The sequence below is a fragment of the Macaca mulatta genome, chromosome 8, assembly GCF_049350105.2.
Source record: "Macaca mulatta isolate MMU2019108-1 chromosome 8, T2T-MMU8v2.0, whole genome shotgun sequence".
NCBI lineage: Eukaryota > Metazoa > Chordata > Mammalia > Primates > Cercopithecidae > Macaca > Macaca mulatta.
Genome location: NC_133413.1, coordinates 109055925 through 109076023, shown reverse-complemented (window position 1 = coordinate 109076023; position 20099 = coordinate 109055925). Strand labels below are relative to the sequence as shown.

The 20099-nt window shown below is 36.7% G+C and overlaps 1 protein-coding gene across 5 annotated transcripts in view; it reads left to right on the top strand.

Annotated features, from left to right (window-relative positions):
• STK3 (serine/threonine kinase 3) overlaps positions 1–20099 on the top strand; it is a 330283-nt gene that overhangs the window by 93564 nt on the left and 216620 nt on the right. For all 5 annotated transcript variants that reach the window (XM_077942604.1, NM_001260967.1, XM_077942603.1 and 2 more), the window contains 2 exon segments: positions 5614–5778; positions 6371–6538. In XM_077942604.1, the coding sequence (XP_077798730.1) occupies positions 5614–5778; positions 6371–6538 (333 nt within the window).

Below are 20099 nucleotides of genomic sequence, written 5' to 3'. Positions count from 1 at the left end.
CTTTCTTTTTGTATCGACAAGTCTGTACCCATTCATTCATTATTTATCAAGTGCTGTCTGTACACCAGGCGTAGCTCCAGGCATTGTGATACATCAGTGAACAAAGTGTTCACAAAGCATTCTTGTGGACCCTTTCTAGTGCAGTACTGTCCACAAGAAACACAAGCCACATATAATTTTAAATTTTTGAGTAGCCACATTAAAAAAAGTGAAATTAACTTTCATAATATAACAGACATATTAATATAAAACATTAATATAATATAATATGAAATACCATATTTAATACTTATATTAAACACTAACATTTTATATGTTCAACATTAATATATTAATAATATAATATGTAAATATTTATTGGGTAATCAATATATGCATTTTAACACAATAGCTTAGATTCTTTTTGTATTAAGCCTTGATCTTTGGTGTATATTTTACATTTACAGCATATCTGAAAAATTAGAATACCCACATTTCAAATGTTTAGGAGCCATGTGTGGTTAGTGGTACTCTATTGGATGGTGCGGCTTTAGAGTATGGTGCTTGCTTTCTCTGCACTGTCAAGTCAGACCATCTAGTCTGAGGTAGAGAATAAATTCCTGGAAGTACCAGAATTTTCAGGTAATCTAGACTCCTTTTCTATGGCCAGTAAAGCCTTATATGATCTGGTCCTTGCCTGTCTCTCAGATCTCATCTAGAGCTAGTCTTCTCCTGGTGCATTAAACTTCAGCCTTCTTTATTCAACTCAAATATAGCTTTTTCTTGAATCAAGACATTTCCCCCCCTCGGTTTTACTTTTATTGTGCCAAGATACACATAAACAAAATTTGCCCTGTTAGCCATTTTTAAGTATGCAGTTCAATGGCATTAAATACATTTATAAAGTTGTGCAATTATCCCCATTATCCATCCCCCTCTTTTCATCTTGTAAGACTGAAACTCTGTACCCATTAAGCACTAACTCTCCATTCTCTGCTACTTCAGCCCCTGGTAACCACTGTTCTACTGTCTATCTCTATGATTTTGGTAACTCTGAGTATTTCATATAAGCAGGATCATACATTAGTTGTCTTTTTTGTGACTGACTTCATTTAGCGTAATGTACTCAAGCTTCAGCCATGTTGTAGCATATTGCAGAACTGCCTTCCCTTTTAAGGCTGTATAAAATTCAATTGTATGTTTCTACCACATTTTACTTATTCATTTGTCTGTCAGATGACATTTGGGTTGCTTCCACTTTTTTAGCCATTGTGGATGTTGCTGCTATGAACATGGGTGTACACTCATCACGAGGTGAAACTTGTTCAAAAATACCTCTTTGAGACCCTGCATTTAGTTCTTTTGAGTATTTACCCAAAAGTGAAATTGCTGGGTCATAAGGTAATTTTATGTTTAACTTTTAAAGGAATCTTTATACTGTTTTCCACACCATTTTACATTCCCATTAGCTATATACAAAGGTTCCAATTTCTCTGCTACTTCGCCAACATTTGTTCTTTTCTGTGTTTTGATAATAGCCATCATAATGGGTGTGAAGTGGTATCTCATTATGTTTTTGATTCACATTTCTCTTATGATTAGTGATGTTGAGGATCTTTCCACTTGCCTCTTGGCCATTTGTATATCTTTGGAGAAATATCTATACAAGTCCTTTACCCATTTTTGAATTTGATTTTTTTTATTGTTAAGTTTTAGGAGTTCTGTATGTTATATTCTGTATGTTAATGTCTTACCAGATATGTAATTTGTAAATATTTTCTCCCATTCTGTGGGTTGTCTTTTTACTCTGTTGATACTGTCTTTGGATGCGCATTGTTTTTTTTTTTTTTTTAATTTTCATGAAGTCCAATTTGCCTGTTTTATTCTTGTGTGTTCTCTGCGCCTTTTTGGTTGTATCTGATAAACCATTGCCAAATCTGGTATTCTGAGGTTTTTGCCCTGTTTTATTTTTTCCCAAGAGTAGCATAGTTTTAGGTCTTATGTTTAGGTCTTTGATCCATTTTCAATTAATTTTTGTGTATGGTGCTAGGTAAGGGTTCACCTTATTCTTTAGCACACGGGTATCCAGTTGTGCCAGTACTGTTTGTTGAAAATACTATTCATTTCCTGTTGAATGTTCTTGACACTCTTGTTGAAAATAATTTGATTATGTATACAAGGGTTATTTCTGGGTTTTCTACTCTGTTCCATCCATCTGTCTGTCTGTGTTTATGCCAGTGCCACATTGTTTTGATTACAATAGCTTTGTAATAAGTTTTGAAATCAGGAACTATGAGACTTACAGCTTTGTTCTTCTATTTTCAGTATTGTTTTGGCTATTTGGGGCCCCTTGAGATTTCATACAAATTTTAGGATAAGTTTTTCTATTTCTGCAATAAACATCACTGGGATTTTGGTAGGGATTGTGTTGAATCTGTAGGTTGCTTTGGGTAGCATGGGCATCTTAAAAACATTAAATTTTCTTATCTATGAAGTTATGATAGGTTTTTATTTATTAATGTCTTAAATTTGTTTTTTCAGCAGTGTTTTGTAGTTTTCATTGTACAGATATTTCACCTTGTTGGTGAAATTAATTCCTAAGTATTTTATTCTTTAAAATAAAGAAATTCTATTTCTATTGTAAACAGATTTTTTTTTTGTAATTTCCTTTTCAGATTGCTCATTGGTAATATATAAAAATATAACTGATTTTCATGGGTTGATTTTTGTATACTGCTGCTTTGTTGAATTTATTTATTACTTCTAATAGGTTTTTTTGTGGAAGCTTTAGAATTTTCTACATGTATGATCATATCATCTGTGAACAGAGATAGTTTTACTTATTTTTTTCCAGTTTGGATGGCTTTATTTGGTTTTCTTGCCTAATTGCTCTGGCTAGAACCTCCAGTACTATGTGGAACAGAAGTATTAGGTTGGTGCAAAAGTAACCACGGTTTTTGCCATTACTTTTGCACCAACCTAATAGCATCCTTGCATTGTTCCTGATCTTTGAGGAAAAGCTTTCAGTCTTACAGCTTTGAGTATGACGTTTACTTTGGGTTTTTTATATATGGCTTTTACTATGGTGAGATAGTTTCCTTCTATTCATATTAGTTGTGTGTTTTATGAAAAGTTAAATTTAGTCAAATGCTTTTTCTGTTTTCATTTGAAATGATCATGTGTTTTCGTCTCCATTCTGTTAAGGTGGTGTATTACATTGTTTGAGTTTGTATGTTGAATCATTCTTGCATTCCAGGAATACTTTCCAGTTGGTCATGGTGTATAACCTTTTAAGAGCCTGTTGAAGTGGGTGTGCTGTATTTTGTTGAGGATTTTTCTATCAATGTTCATCAGGGATATTAGTCTGTAGTTGTTTTGTAGTGACTTTGTCTGGCTTTGATATCAGAATAATGCCTCTTAAAATGAGATTGGAAGTGTTCTCTCTTATTCAGTGTTTTAGAAAATTTGAGAAGTTGAATCAAGATATTTTAATCTTTTTTTTTTCCCCCTTTTTGTGGAATGTTTGTTCCCAGATAGCCATTCACATGACTGGCCCCCTTATATCATTTAGACTTTAGTAAAATGTCTTTTGGGCCTTTTTGAATATCAGTCTAAAGTAGCTTCTCAGTCATTCTCTATCAGTAGCTCTCTATTATTGTCCTCATAGCAATTTTCACAGACATTTTCCTGTGTTATCCTGTTTTCTATCAAATTATCCCATTGCTTATAGATAGAATATAAGCTTGAGAGCAGTCTCTATCATTTAGAGTTTTTATGGTTAGTTCTATTACGTAGGCATGATTGATTAAGTCTTTGGACATTTGTGCTTAACTAAATCTCTACCCCTTCTCTCCCTGCAGCCCTCCCGTAAGTCAGAGGTTGGGCTGAAATTTCCAAACTTCTAATCACTTGGTTGGTTTTTTTGGCAACCAGCTCCCATCCTGAAGCTAAGTAGGCTCCCACCACGAGTCACCTGATCAGTATAAATTCTGGTATGGTTGAAAGGAGCTTATTATGAATGACAAAAGACATCCCCTCTCACTCTTGTGAGAGGGGTGAGAAAACAAAGATAAAATATCTTGATTCAACTTCTCACTCACTCAGTCAATTCATAGGGTCTTAGGAGATTTTGTGCCAAGAACCTACAAAGACCAAATATTTCTTATGATTTCATAATGTCACACTACCTTACAAGATTGTTTTAAGAATAAATGAGAGAATGCATGCAAAACTCTTAGCACATTGCCTGGTACAGATAGCAGTGGCTCTACTGCTATAGCTGTTAAGATTTTCTTCCCCCATCCGTCTCTTCCTTGGCATTCTGTGCTCTCCCCTTTTTCCTTCCTCTGATAACCTTTGCTTGTGTTTCCATTTTCCTAATCTTTCTCTGACATTTTTTTCTTCTGAGTTCTCAATATTAGGTCAGAAGTCCAGGACTTGGAAGGGTTAGGAGTGGCATTGTTGTAGGAGCTTCTCGCAGAAGATTCATTTCAAGCCCCCCTCCCTCATTTACTTTCCTTTAGCTGTTGGTTTCATTTTCATCAAGAATCTGAAATATCTCAGGGGAAGTGTCTGAATTTACTTTTTCAGAACAGATATTAGCTGTGATAGTGCCCCCCCTCCCCCCAGTGTTAGAAGATGTGGGAAATAGTGATTCCTTGTATCAGGCTGATTCTTGAGATATGTCCTTTGCTTTAGGAATACTGATGACACTGATAATCTTTTTTTTTTTTTCTTTTTTTTTTTGAGATGAAGTCTCACTGTGTCGCCCAGGCTGGCATGCAATGATGTGATCTCAGGTCACTGCAACCTCTGCCTTGAACTTGAGCCTGGGAGGGTTCAAGTGACTCTCCTACCTCAGCCTCTTGAGTAGCTGGGATTACAGGTGCATGCCATCACGCCTGGCTAATTTTTGTATTTTTAGTAGAGACAAGGTTTCACCATGTGGGCCAGGCTGGTTTCGAACTCTTGACCTCAAGTGATCTGCTCGCCTCGGCCTCCCGAAGTGTTGGGATTACAACTGTGAGCCACCACGCCCTGCTGATACTGATAATCTTAAAGAGAGAAATTTAATGATCCTTTCATTAGTAAAATGTGTAATAAGAGTAACAAAGCGTATTGTGGGAAGAAGAGGTTCTCTATTATTTACCCCTTTAGCATTTTCCTGGAGGTTTAGTGGTCATTAGAAAGAAGTACTTGTGGCTAGGCATGGTGGCTCACACCTATAATCCCAGCACTTTGGGAGGCTGAGGAAGGAGAATTGTTTGAATTGAGAATTGTTCTCCTCCTCCTGAGGAGGAGAATTGTTTGAAGCAAGGAGTTCAAGACTAGCCCAGGCAACAGAGCGAGACCCCCCCATCTCTACAAAAGTAAAAATAAGTTAACCTGTTGGGGTGGCATGTGCCTATAGTTCTAGCTACTCGGGAAGCTGAGGTGGGAGCATGACTTGAGCCCAGGAATTTGAGGCTGCAGTGAGCTATCACCACACCACTGCACTGTAGCCTGGGCAACAGACTGGGGTCTCTTAAAAAAGCACACACACACACAGAAAGACATACTTGTTACTAGTGCTCTTTTGTAAGAGTTTATCTAACATGGCATTTTAATTATGGTTTAAAAAATATTTCTTTCCAGTTAACAGAAGATGAAATTGCAACCATTCTTAAATCTACATTGAAAGGACTAGAATATTTGCATTTTATGAGAAAAATACACAGAGATATAAAAGCTGGAAATATTCTCCTCAATACAGAAGGACATGCAAAATTGGCAGATTTTGGAGTGGCTGGTCAGTTAACAGTAAGTTAACTTTAATAATTTTCTAAACACTTGGCTAATTTGTTCAGATTTTATTATAACTAAACTTCCATAACTTTTTGAGGGGGAATGGAAAGAAATGTGTAACTTTAATTTTTGTGGAGAAAGAACCATAATTGAGCCAAATTTGAGTATTATTTAATTTATCATTTAGGGTGATTGAATATGAAAATATATCTTGTAATCGAAATGCTTAAATGTTCTAAAAGGGAAGCTACGTAGCTCATTTCTGTAGCTTTTATTGAATATGAAAATATATCTTGTAATCGAAATGCTTAAATGTTCTGAAAGGGAAGCTACGTAGCTCATTTCTGTAGCTTTTATCATTATAGCACTATCTTTAATGACTGTGTTTAATGACGGTAGTGGGGATAAGTTACCTGTGGACTCTTGGTTATTTTCAGAATTCAAAATTCCTAAGTATGTCATAACTAGTTGAAATTTTAGCAAAATAGTCAATTTCTGATATAATCTGTGGCATTGGAGGTTTCAACATTTTTTAAAAGAATGTTTGGCATACAGATTTCCTTTGTGCTTTTGTAGTAATATTTATGGCTATGTAACGTTATTGCAGGATACAATGGCAAAACGCAATACTGTAATAGGAACTCCATTTTGGATGGCTCCTGAGGTGATTCAAGAAATAGGCTATAACTGTGTGGCCGACATCTGGTCCCTCGGCATTACTTCCATAGAAATGGCTGAAGGAAAACCTCCTTATGCTGATATACATCCAATGAGGGTAAGAAAATTATGGTTTGCTGAAAATGTTAGCCTTATATAAGTGTTGCAGTTTTGTAATGTCAGTGTAAGTAAATATAAACTAAATAAGTTCATTTAAATGTATTCTTTTTAAAAATGGTAAAATTACCTCTTAAAGATTGGTAACTCTTAACTTCTCTTCCGTGTTCTTAATTGTGAGAAAAGAACTGAAGGCTTTGTATATCTCTACCATCACTGTTCTCCTCCCCCAAAAATATACCCGTAAAATTTTTGCTTGCTTTTCAATAGAAGAAAGGGTTGGTAAATCCTCTTTGCTCTTCAGTTTATTGTTTTCTCGATTGTGGTAGTGGAAGAGTTTGAAGTAATCATTTCTCACTTTTTTACCCACTCTGTAATTTATACCTTACTGTGTTTTTTTTTTTTTCTGCCCTTTCTCTTCTTTGGTCTGAGGATGGTATTAAGCAATCCTAATTTCTAATATTACTATGCACATGTAAAGGAATTCGGCTAATTTTTTTAAATGAATGCTTATTGAGAAGATGGAATTCCTTTTTTGAACATCGTTATATGCTTCTGTGACCTGTGCAGGATAATTTTTGGAGTTTGAAATATATATCTTGCATATTCAAATCTAATTGCCTATGTTTCAGGGTTTGTGATGATATACTTTTTAGGTTTATTACTATGTGAATCATATAGATAAGTTCATCATCATAGATAAGTACATTTATCTTTGTATACTTATTGCCCTCTAGTGGCTGTAGTTATCTCAATAAGGATGTAGGAATGAGGGTAAGAGTGTATGTATGTGTGTATTTGTAGAAAAGAGAACATAATGTCATGGTGGCTGGAGGAATGTGAAGTAAATAGATAGGAAGAGGAAGAATGCATTATTTTAGAATATCTGAAGAAGAATAAATTAGAATTACATCTGATATTATAATGCTATTGTGGCTTCAATTTCGATAATATAGGTAACAGTATATTATACAGAAAATATTTGAAAATCTGTCTGCTGTATTGAAACATTTTAAAGAGAGACTATTATTATTATTTTTCTTTTGAGACAGGGTCTCACTCTGTCACCCAGCCTGGAGTGTAGTAGTGCTACCATAGCTCACTCGAGCCTTGACCTCCTGGGCTCAGGTGATCTTCCCACCTCAGCCTGCAGAGTAGCTGGGGCTATAGGTATGCACCACCATGACCAACTAATTTTTTGTAGAGACAGGGTGTCGCCATGTTGCCCAGGCTGGTCTCCAACTCCTGGGCTCAAGCGATCCACCCACCTCGGCTTCCCAAAGTGCTGGGATAACAGGAGTGTGCTCAACCTAGAATTCTTTGAGTAATATACAATAGTATATTAAGTAGTATACTTATTGTATATAAGTATATATAAGTAGTATGCAATATGTACCATCTTCCTCTTCCTTGTGTATATAAATTCCTTTTGGTAAATGAAAAATAAAAATAGCATCAATTGTTTGAAAATAACATGAAAAATAACAAGGTCAGCATAAAAACAGGAACACAAAGTCTGTATTTCATCTCTGATCATTAGTTATCTGTGGTTGTTTTAGTTAGGATGTTTGTAGGGTGATCCTCAAAGTAGGCGTATTTGAGTTTGAATCAGTGAGTTTTACTAAATTACCCAAGGCAACCTAGGTAATTATGAGAGCTGGGATTTAACCTAGGACTTCCATTATTACTATTCTGCTTCTTCCCTGTGTAAATCTTATTTTTCCAACCAAATAGTTCAACTTGTTAAATTTGATCCTGTGCTCAGATAGCAGAGAATTGTAATATGTGGCCTCTCCCTTTAAGGATCTTATAATATTACCTGAGAGTTTGAATGAATACATTATACATTATTAAAAATATACCTGAAAATAGTATTTCTCTTAGGAAAAAAATATGTATATATATATATTGCAAACTTCCTGGGATGTCTTGCTCACTTTTTTTTTTTTTAAATCTAAATCCTACCAATTTTTCAAGTCCCAACTTGGATTTTATGCCTGTATAGAGCCATTCTTGACAGCTATTGCCCAAGTAAATTTCTCTTTTTCCTCATATTTTGTATATAGGCAATTTCTTGACAGTCCAGTTCTTTAGACAGTTAATCAAGTGTTGTCTTGTGCATTCCCAAACGTAATATAGTTTATTTTCTATTTAAATGATATCATTATTTAACTTTTCTTGTGTTTGTGAGCTGTCTTACAAATTAGAGTATTGAACTGCAAGTATTGGAAGCTGTTAAGATCATGTAACAGATACAGTTTTATCACTGGTAACAAACACTACCTTTTGTTTTCCTTGAAATGACAGGTTCACTTGGTTCATTTTTGAGAAAATGTCTGTCAAATACCCAAGTCTGTGTAACCTTAGTTTTCTGTTAGTTATTCTTCAAGTAAAAATGATGTTCTTTGAAAAGAGCCTTGTAGTTTATTTAGCTTGCAGCTCAGTCACACAACTGCTTTTTTTCAGATTATTGTTGTTCTTTGATATGTGGGGAAGTGCTTTATGCATATTTTCCATTTTGTCAATGTAGAATATTAAAAAAATACATATTCAAGTGTAGAAATTAAAAAAAATTAATAACCCTTACTGTTTCATCAAGGTTTACAGTAATTTGGTCAGGGGTATAGTGAGGGAAATGAAAGAAAGAGCTGTCCAATAGAGAAAAAAAATTGTTGAGGGCTCAGCTAAAATTGGTAATTGAGAAATTATAGTGTAATTAATCCTGGTTTGTGGGCCTTCCTGTGGTATGTGCTCTGCTGTGCAGTAGAGTGCATTATGGCTTTGATATGGAGGGTTTGGGTTTTAATGAATGAGTGTCTTGGAGGGATGGGGCTTCAGGGAATTTAAGGATGCTGCTGAGAGACAATTCAGGAGTTACTAACAGGGCACAGTCTGGAAAGAAAAGAAAGAGTGTAAGAAAATGGGGTGATCGAAGAATAGATAGTGTTCTCCATGCTTGCTGCATAGCAGTCATCTGGGGAGCCCTACCCTAAACAGATTAAATCCGAAATCTCAGGAGGTTAGAGAGGAGATAAAGTGGTAGTTAAGATATGAGAAAGCTGGGAGGATATGAGACTATGGTAAGTGAGTGAAATACTGAAGTTTTCTTTTTTAGCCAACCTTTTTTTGTACTGTAGTAACTTTGTGAAATAAATATTTTATCTTCCATTGGGTGGATTGGATGAAATGGATAAGATTATGTTATTTGTTAAGATGACATAACTTGTTAGTGGCAGAGCTGAGATATGAACTCAGTTTTATGGGTGTTTTTGCCTAGACACCAAAGAAATATCCTCTGCATTAATATTCCAACTCTGTACAAGTGGAGGAGCAGCTAACAAAAATAAGACAAGTTTTCTAGAGTAGCAGGAAATATGGACAGATTTCAATTTTTAATGTTTTGTTTTCCAGCCATTTTTTGGTAGCCATATAGGCTAATGATGTAATCAATAATCTATAAAGTTGCCACAGTGAGACAAAGATATGATTGACACGAAGACCCCACAACTGATACAGGCAAAAAAACTGATAGTTATTTTAATGTAAGTAAATGATACAATTTACTACATATAAATGACTATCTAGAATAAAGTTAGAGACAAAGTTAGGATATGGTGGGTGAGTTTCCCCAGCCTCCATATACAGCGGGGTACCCAGCCACTGGTGATATTGTCTGATTGGAGTGAGGATTCTATCCAGTCTTTCTGAAATGCCTTGCAGTCATCCTCAGAGTTCTAGCCCTTTCCACTATGCTTGCCCACTAGATGTATATAATTAGGAACACTCCAGAACAGTGGTGCTGCCTTCTCGACTGAGTGAACTGGGATTTGGTTTCCCAGTCATTTTCTCAGCCTTTTACCGTGTTTAGGCACCAGGCCTGTTCGTAAAGTAGTCTTGCTTAGGACAGCAAAAATTAGGGGCAAAAAGAGATGCTTCGAGCTTGGATAGTTTAGAATGGAGTTGCTTCTCCTTAAGTGGCCACAAATTATTGCTGTGTTTTTCACTGATTAAGGTTTTTGTAGGACATATATTTAGGGTGTCATAGCCTGAGGGATATGGAGAACTTAAAGATGGCACTGAATTAGAAAATGAAAGTGATTAAATTGGAAATTTGCAGTTATTTGAGAATAGGTCCTTCAAAGGTGTTAAGTCTGAGGTCATTTGTTTTATATACTTTAGTTTATCAGTTTGTCAAATATTGATATTTCTTTTATCATTCTTGGGCAGAATAAGGAATATTTGGAATATAGATGTTCAAGGAGAAATTTTCTATTAAAAAGAGCTATTAAAAACACTGGATTTGTTTGATGGCAAGGAGTCAACCGAATTTGTTAGTTTTGGTACAACCTTTTTTTCCCCCCAAAGAAACTTGTAGTATATGTAAACTGAATCTTCACTGTAGTAGATAGTAAGGATTATCTATTTAGTAAAGAGAAATAATGATGTACACATTGAAACGCATAAAGCTTTTTAAACAGGAGAGGGATAGAAGTGCTTACAAATTTACATTCAGCTATGAGATTAAAATTAGCGAATAGTGGCAAATGGGAGTAAGCCTAATCAGAACGTTAAGTGAAACAAATTTTTTAAAAATTAAAACTCAGTTTATTTTATAAAGTTAAATATGAAACCACCAAATTAATTTTGGTCAGTTAGATAAATAGAATAGTTAAATTTAGTTTTGAATTCAGTTAACCACATAGTTTTGAGGAGATCAATCTTCTGTCTTTCTCAGGCCTGTTGGAAGTGAGTGTGAGAGTGTGTGTGTGTGTGTGTGTGTGTATATATATATATATATTTTTTTTTTTTTTTTTTTTGAGACAAAGTCTCACGCTGTTACCTGGGCTGCAGTACAGTGGCAGTCTTGGCTCGCTGCAACCTCTGCCTCCTGGTTTCAAGCGATTCTCCTGTCTCAGCTCAGCCTCCTGAGTAGCTGGGATTACAGGTGCACGCCACCATGCCCAGCTAATTTTTTGTAATTTTAGTAGTGACGGGGTTGCACCATGTTGGCCAGGCTGGTCTTGAACTCCTGGCCTCAAGTGATCCACCTGCCTCGGCCTCCCAAAGTGCTGGGATTACAGGCATGAGCTAGTGCACCCAGCCTTAGGACGTATATATATATATATATATATTTTTTTTTTTTTTAATCAGGAGATGAATAAATAGTATCATTTCCTTCCTTCCTCCCCTTCCTTCTTTCCCTCCTTCCCTCCTTCCTTCCTTCCTTCCTTCCTTCCTTCCTTCTCTCCCTCCCTCCCTCCTTCCCTCCTTCCTTCCCTCCTTCCCTTCTTTCCTCCTTCCCTCCTTCCTTCCTCCCTCCCTCCCTCTTTCCCTCCTTCCTTCCTTCCCTCCCTCCCTCCCTCCTTCCCTCCTTCCCTCCCTCCCTCCCTCCCTCCCTCCCTCCCTCCCTCCCTCCCTCCCTCCCTCCTTCCTTCCTTCCTTCCTTCCTTCCTTCCTTCCTTCCTTCCTTCCTTCCTTCCTTCCTTCCTTCCCTCCCTTCCTCCCTCCCTTCCTCTTTCCCTCCCTTCCTCCTTGCTTCCTTGCTTCCTTTTTTTGATGGAATATTGCTGTCGCCCAGGCTGGAATGCAGTGGCGCCATCTCGGCTGACTGCAATGTTTGCCTCCCCGGGTGAGACGGTTATCCTGCCTCAACCTCCTGAGTAGCTGGGATTACAGGCATAATCTGTAAAAAACCTTTGGTTTGCTTACCTGTTGTTCAGCATAGGGAAAGGGGTAAGGAAAGAACTGTTTGAATCAGTCTGTGGACAGCAGGAGAAGTACCTGATGATTTCTTAAATTAGATGAAAGAAAATAAAAATCAAACTAAGAATTTTTACTTCTATGCAATGCAATACTGAATGTTTGTAACTTAAAAAACGTGTAAATAAACAGTGTATTTTTGGAAGATTTATGTCAAATGTGATTTAAGGAGATAATTAGAGGCACTTGGCAATTTTCTGGAAATTTAACTCACATAAAGCATGACAGTCTCTAAGAGTAAATTAAGAATTATTTTAGCCTAAAGAAAAGGTCTCTATCGCTGCATCCTTACACTATGTACTTACAAAGAAAGGAGCCCTGCAGGTATTTTCAAACATGGAAGAGTTATTTTCGATGAATGATATTTTCGAAAATAATGTTATCTTTTCCTGAAGAATCTTTTGCTTAACCCACCATATTTTCCATCTGGCTTCCACCTCCCTTTTTGGAGAAACATAGCATTTAAATAGGTGCAACAAATGCTTTAGTATAGGCAGCATAAAAACAGACATGGGTTAGAAGATCATTCTTTATAGTGCATATCAAAAAATAAAACACAGTAGCTCTCTCCCATTCCAAATCACATGGCACTACTTTTTTCACAACCAAGTGATTTAAAAAAAGAGACATAAAAATGTAGTTATGTCCACATCTAAAGAGTGAACACTTAGTTAACCATTTTTTAATGTTTAAAAAAAAAACCCAACACCAAAAAAGAGAAGACAATCCATGTCCTCCTTCCTGCTCAATTAGTAATAAAATTTGGTTGAGAAATTCTGGAAAACTGATTCTCTGTAGTGGTGAGACTTGAGTGATACTGTACCCAACACACTTAACACACCTTCCATCTCCCAGTCCCTGCTGTGTAGGTATTGGTAGATACCTTGGATGTCTTAGTGTATGGGCAAGTGTGTTTGTATGGCACCACCTCGTGGAAGATTCCTTGCAAGGATTTAATATAGGGGTGAATGGCATAGAGGAGTATCTTCATTTAGCCTGGGAAGCCAGAAGTCTGAAATCAAAGTGTTGCCAGGACTGTACTCCCTCAAGAGGCTCTACGGAATAATCCATTCTTCACTTTTTCCAGCTCTTGGTGACTGCCTGCAATCCGTGTCTTACTCTAATCTCTGCCTACATCTCCATATTGCATTCTCCTCTGAGTGTCTGTGTCATCATCATCATCTTCTTTCTTCTTCCATAGGGTCTTGCTTTGTCACCCAGGCTGGAGTGCTGTGATGCGAACATGACTCACTGCAGCCTCGAATTCCTGGGCTCAAGCAGTCCTCCCGCCTTAGCCCCCAAGTAGCTGGGACTGTAGGCACAAGCTACCATGCCTGGCTAAATCTTATATTTTTTTTTGTGGAGATGGGGTTCACCATGTTGCCCAGTCTGGTCTCGAACTCTTGAGCTTAAGCAGTCTGTCTGCCTTGGCTTCCCAAAGTGCTGAGATGACAGGCGTGAGCCACTGCACCCAGCCCTGTGTCCTCTTTTTTGTCTACCTCAAATTTCTTTCTGCCTTTCTCTTATAAGGGCACTTGTCATTGGATTTAGGGCCCACTCAGATGATCCAGGATGATCTTCTGCTTTCAAGATTCTTAACTTAATTATATCTGCATAAATTGTATTCTCCCCCTGCCCCCGGAAATTGTGTAACATTTAGAGGTTTCAGAGATTAGGATGTGGACATATCTTCTGAGGATGGTCATTTTTCAACTCACTACACTCCCCATAATATGTTCTCTTCTTTCAAATAGAGAGAGGAAGAAAATTTAAGATTAATAATTATGTATAATTTAAGATTAACAATTATATAGTATAATTATAATTATATAATTTAAGATTATAATTAAGATTAATGAGTAATATATAACATAAAATTTATCATTTTAACCATTTTAAAGTACTCTATGCAATTCATTGCCGTAAAGTACATTTACATTATTGTGCAATCATTACCACTATTTCTAGAAATTTTTTTATTATCTCAAACTGAAACCCTGTACCCATTAAACAATAATTCTCCATATCCTCTTGCCCCAGCCCCTTGTAACCAGTATTCTACTTCCTGTCTCTATGAGTTTGACTATTCTAAATACCTCATATAAGTAGAATCGTACAATATTTCTTCTTTTGTGTGTGTGTTTTATGTAGCCTAATGTTTTCAATAATTTATACACATTGTAGAATGTGTCAGAATTTGCTTCCTTTTAAAGCCTGAATAATATTTTTTCGTATGTATATAGCACATTTTGTTTATTCATTCATCTGTTGATGGACACTTGGGTTTCTTCCACCTTTTGGCTTCTGTGAATCATGCTACCATGAACTGGATCCACAATCGTCAATTCAAGTCTGTTTAATTTTTTGAGGAACCTCCATACTGTTTTCCACAGCAGCTGTACCATTTTACATTCCTACCACCAATGTATGAGAGTTCCAGTTTCTTCACATTCCTGCCAGCACTTGTTATTTTCTGTTGTTTTTCTTTGCTAGTGGCCATTGTAATGGGAGTGAAGTGGCATCTCATTGTAGTTTTGATCTGCATTTCTCTGATGACTAGTGATATTGAACATCTTTTCATATGCTTATCTTCCATTGTCCATTATGTGTATCTTTTGGGAACTGTCTATTCAATTTCTTTGCCCTTTTTATTTCTTTTTTTTGAGGCAGGGTCTCGCTCTGTCACCCAGGCTGAAGTACAGTGGTGCTATCTTGGCTCACTGCAACCTCCACCTCCCAGGTTCAAGTGATTTTCCTGCCTCAGCCTCCCGAGTAGCTGGGATTACAGGTGTGTGCCACCACGCCCAGCTAATTTTTGTATTTTTAGTAGAGACGGGGTTTCACCATGTTGACCAGGATGGTCTTGATCTCTTGACCTTGTGATCTATCCGCCTTGGCTTCCCAAAGTGTTGGGATTACAGGCGTGAGCCACTGTTCCCTGGCGCTCTTTTGCCCATTTTTAAATTGGGTTTTTTGTTTAACCTCTCTCTAGTACTGACCTGCTTGTTTTTCATTGCTGGTTACGGTCTCTTACTCTTTTAACTTTTTGCTGCCTGTTTATTGTCTTTCCAGTTGTCCTCATATCACTTTCTGCACCCCAATTATAATACACAGTCTGAGTCCCTTTGTATGTCTTCTTTGTAATCACTATATTGAGAGATCTTTGAATCAGAATGCTTTTCACTGTTTCTGTGCAAATGACTTAGTTGTCTACCAAGTAGAGGATTATTTTTATTTAATCATATATATGTACTCTGCATTATGCAATAGATGTATTCTGAAGAAGTTGTGTAAATATTTAATAATTGTAAATCAGCATTTCAAAATTCTTTGGAAATTATTTTTTAAAAATATTTTTTCACAGTTTATTTATATTATTTAAATTTCCATTTTTATTTTAGGTTTAGTGGTGGTACATGTGCAGGTTTGTTACAAGGGTATATTGCATGGTGCTGAGGTTTGGGCTTCTGCTGATCCTGTCACCCAGATAGCAAACATAGTATCCAATAGGAAGTTTTTCAGCCCTTGTCCTCTCCACCCCTTTCTTCCTTTTAGAGTTCCTAGTGTCTATTGTTTCCATAGTTATGTCCATGTGAACCCAGTATTCAGCTCCCACTTGTAAGTGAGAACATGCAGTATTTGGTTTTCTGTTTCTGTGTTAGTTTGCTTAGGACTGTGGCCTCCAGCTGCGTCCACATTCCTGCAAAGGGCATGATCTCATTATTTTTGTATGCCTCTGTTCTGTTCCATTGGTCTATGTTTCTATTTTTGTACAGTACCTTGCTGTTTTGGTTACAGTAGCCATGTAGTATAGTTTGAAGTCAGGTAAATTGATGTCTCTGGCTTTGTTCTTTTTGCTTAGAATTGCCTTGGCTATTTGGGTTCCTTTTTGGTTCCATATAAATTTTAGAATAGTTTTTTTCTAATTCTGTGAAAAATGATGATGGTAGTTTGATAGGAATAGCATTGAATCTGTAGATTGCTTTGGGCAGTATGACCATTTTTAACAATATTGATTCGTCCAACCTGGGAACATGGAATGCTCTTCTATTTGTGTCGTCTCTCATATCTTTTAGTAGTCTTTTTTAGTTCTCTTTGTGGATATCCTTCACCTCCTTGGTTAGGTAGATTCCTAATTTTTTTTTTTTTTTTGGTAGGCATTGTAAATGGCATTGCATTCTTGACTTGGCTCTCAGCTTGAACATTATTAGTGTATAGCAGTGCTACTGATTTTTGTACATTGACTTTATATCCTGAGACTGCTGAAATCATTTATCAGGCCTAGGAGTCTTTTGACAGAATCTTTAGGATTTTCTAGTATACAATTATGTTGTCAGTGAAGAGAGATAATTTGACTTCTTTTTTTCCTATTTGTATGTCTTTTATTTCTTTCTCTTGCCTCATTGCTCTGGCTAGGACTTCCAGTAACATAATGAATAGGAATGGTGAGAGTGGACATCTTTGTCTTGTCCCAGTTCTTAAGGGAATGCATCTAGCTTTTGCCCTTTCAGTATGATGTTGGCTGTGAGTTTGTAATAGATAACTCTTATTATGTTAAGGTATGTTGTGATGACAAGTTTGTTGTAGATTTTTATAATGAAGGGGTATAGGATTTTATCAAAAACCTTTTCTGTGTCTATTGAGATAATTATATGGTTTTTGTTTTTAATTCTCCTTATGTGGTAAATCATTTACTGACTTGCATATGTTGAATCATCCTTACATCCTGGGAATAAAGCCCACTTGATTGTGGTGAATTAAGTTTTTGATGTGCTGCTGGATTTGGTTTGCTCATATATATATATTTTTTCTTGAGACAGGCTTACTTTGTCACCCAGGCTCCGGTGCAGTGGTGCAGCCATGGCTCACTGCAGCCTTGACATCACAGGCTAAAGTGATCTTCCCATCTCAGCCTTCTGAGTAGCTAGGACTACAAGCATGTGCCACTGTACCTGGCTAATTAAAAAAATTTTTCTGGAGAGATGGGATCTCAATATATTGCCCAGGCTGGTGTCAAACTCCTGAGCTCCAGTGATCCTTCTGCCTTAGCCTCCCAAAGTGCTGGGATTATAGATGTGAGCCATTCCACCTAGCTCAGTGTGCTAGTATTTTGTTGAGGAATTTTGTGTCTTATGTTCATCAGGGATATTGGCTTGTAATTTTCTTTTTTTGTTATGTCTTTGCCAGATTTTGATATCAGGATGATACTGGCTTTGTGGAATGAGTTAGGGAGGAGGCCCTCCTCTTTGATTGTTTGTAATGGTTTCATTAGTACTGGTAGAATTCAGCTGTGAATCTCTCTTTTTGGGGGCTTTTATTCATTGGTAGGTGTTTAATTTCTGATTCAATCTTGTTACTTGTTGGTCTCTTCAGGATTTTTGTTTCTTCCTAGTTCAATCTTGGAGGTTGTGTGTTTTCAGGAATTAATCCATTTTCTCTAGATTTTCTACTTTGTATGTATTGAAATGTTCATAGTAGCCTCTGAGCATTGCTGTATTTCTGTGGGCTTTGTTGTGATGTCACCTTGGTTATATCTGATTGTGCCTATTTGGATCTTCTCTCTTTCCTTTTTAAATCTAGGTAGCAGTCTCTGTCAGTTTTATTCATCCTTTCAAAAAAACAACTTTTTGTTTCATTGATCTTTTGTATGGTTTTTTGTTCTCAATTTCATTTAGTTCTACTCTGACTTTACTTATTTCTTTCCTTCTCCTAGCTTTGGGTTTAGTTTTTCTTGTTTTTTTGTTCCTTTAGGTGTGAGGTTAGATTGTCAATTTGAGATCAATTTTCTTGGTGTAGGCATTTAGCACTCTAAACTTTCCTCTTAACACTGCTTTTGCTGTACCCCAGAGGTTTTGGTATGTTGTGTCTCTGTTTTCATTTTTTTCAAAGAACTTTTTGATTTATGCCTTAATTTCATTGTCTACCCAAAAGTCATTCAGGAGCACGTTGTTTAGTTTTCACGTATTTGTGTGGTTTTGAGAGTTCCTCTTGGTGTTGGTTTTTATTTTTATTCCATTGTGGTCTGAGAAGATGCCTGGTATGATTTTGCTTTTTTTGAATTTATTGAGACTTGCTTATGATTGAGCATGTGGTCAATCTTTGAGTATGTTCTATGTACATATGAGAAGAATGTATATTCTGTGGTTGTTTGGTAGAGTATTCTGTAGATGTCTATTAGGTTCAGTTGGTCAAGCATTAAATTTAAGTCCAGAATTTCTTTCTTAGAGTTCTGCTTTGATGATCAGTCTAATGCTGTCAGTGGGGTGTTGAAGTCTCCCACTGTTATTGTGTGACTGTCAACATCTTTTCTTATGTCTAAAAGTAATTGTTTTCATAAATCTGGGTGCTCCAGTGTTGAGTGTGTATATATTTAGGATAGTTAAGTCTTCTTGCATAATTGAACCCTTTTAAAAAATTATATAATGCTCTTTTTTGTCTTTTTTTACTGTTGTTTGTTTAAAGTCTGTTTTATCTAGTATAAAACGTCTGCTCTTCTTTGTTTTCCGTTTACCTGATCTTTCTCCATTCATTTACTGTGAGTCTATGGGTGTTGTTACTTGTGAGATGGTTCTCTTGCAGATAAAAGAAAGATGGATTTTGTTTGTTTTTTCCAGTTTGCCACTCTTATGTCTTTTAAGTGGGCCATTTAGGCCCATTATATTCAAGGTTAATATTGATATGTGAGGTTTCGTTCCCGTCATAGGGTTGTTAGCTAGTTGCTTTGTAGTCTGGATTGTATAGTTACTTTATAGAGTCTGTGGGTTATGTGCTTTATGTGTGCTTTTGTATTAGTAAATGTCATTCTTTTGTTTCCATGTTTAGACCTCTCTTAAGCATCTCTTGAAGGGCTGGTCTGGCAGTGACAAATTTGCTTAGTAATTGCTTGTCTGGGAAATACGTTATGTTTCTTTCATTTATGAAGCTTAGTTTGGCAAGATATGAAATTCTTGGCTGTAATTTCTTTTAAGAATGCTCAAAATTGGCCCCTAATCTTGTCTGGTTTGTAGGATTTCTGCTGAGAAGTTTACTGTTAGTCTGATGGGTTTCCCTTTAGAGGCAGGGGTCCCCAATCCCTGGACCACAGAGTGGTACTGGTCCATGGACTATTAGGAACCAGGTCACATAGCTGGAGGTGGGCAGTGGGCGATCAAGAATTACAACCTAAGCTCCGCCTCCTCTCAGATCATCAGTGACATTGGATTCTCTTAGGAGCATGAACCCTTTTGTGAACTGCATGTGCAAGGGATCTGGGTTGCGCAGTCCTTATGAAACTCTAATGCCTGATGAACTGAGGTGGAACAGTTTCATACCTAAACCACCCCCTCCAGCCCCATCCGTGGAAAACTTGTCATCCATGACACCGGTCCCTGGTGCCAAAAAGTTTGGAGACTGCTGCTTTGCAGTTCATACGACACTTTTCTCTAGCTGCCTTTAAGGTTTTTTCTTTTGGCTGACCTTGGATGGTCTGATGACTGTGTGCCTGGGGAATAGTCATTTTGTGTAGTATCTTGTAGGAGTTATCTGGATTTCTTGTATATCTGCATGTTGACCCCTCTAGCAAGATTGTGGAAATTTTTTCTGAATTATATCTATCCTCAAATATGTTTTCCAAGTTGCTCACTCTCTCTTCTCTCTCAGGAATGCCACTAAATCACATATTTGGTTATTTTATGTAATCTCATATTTCTTGAAGGCTTTTTTCATTTTTAAAAATTACTTTTATTTTTATCTGACTGGGTTGATTTGAAGAACTGATCTTCAGTCTCAGAAATTCTTTCTTTTGCTTGGTCTAGTCTGTTGTT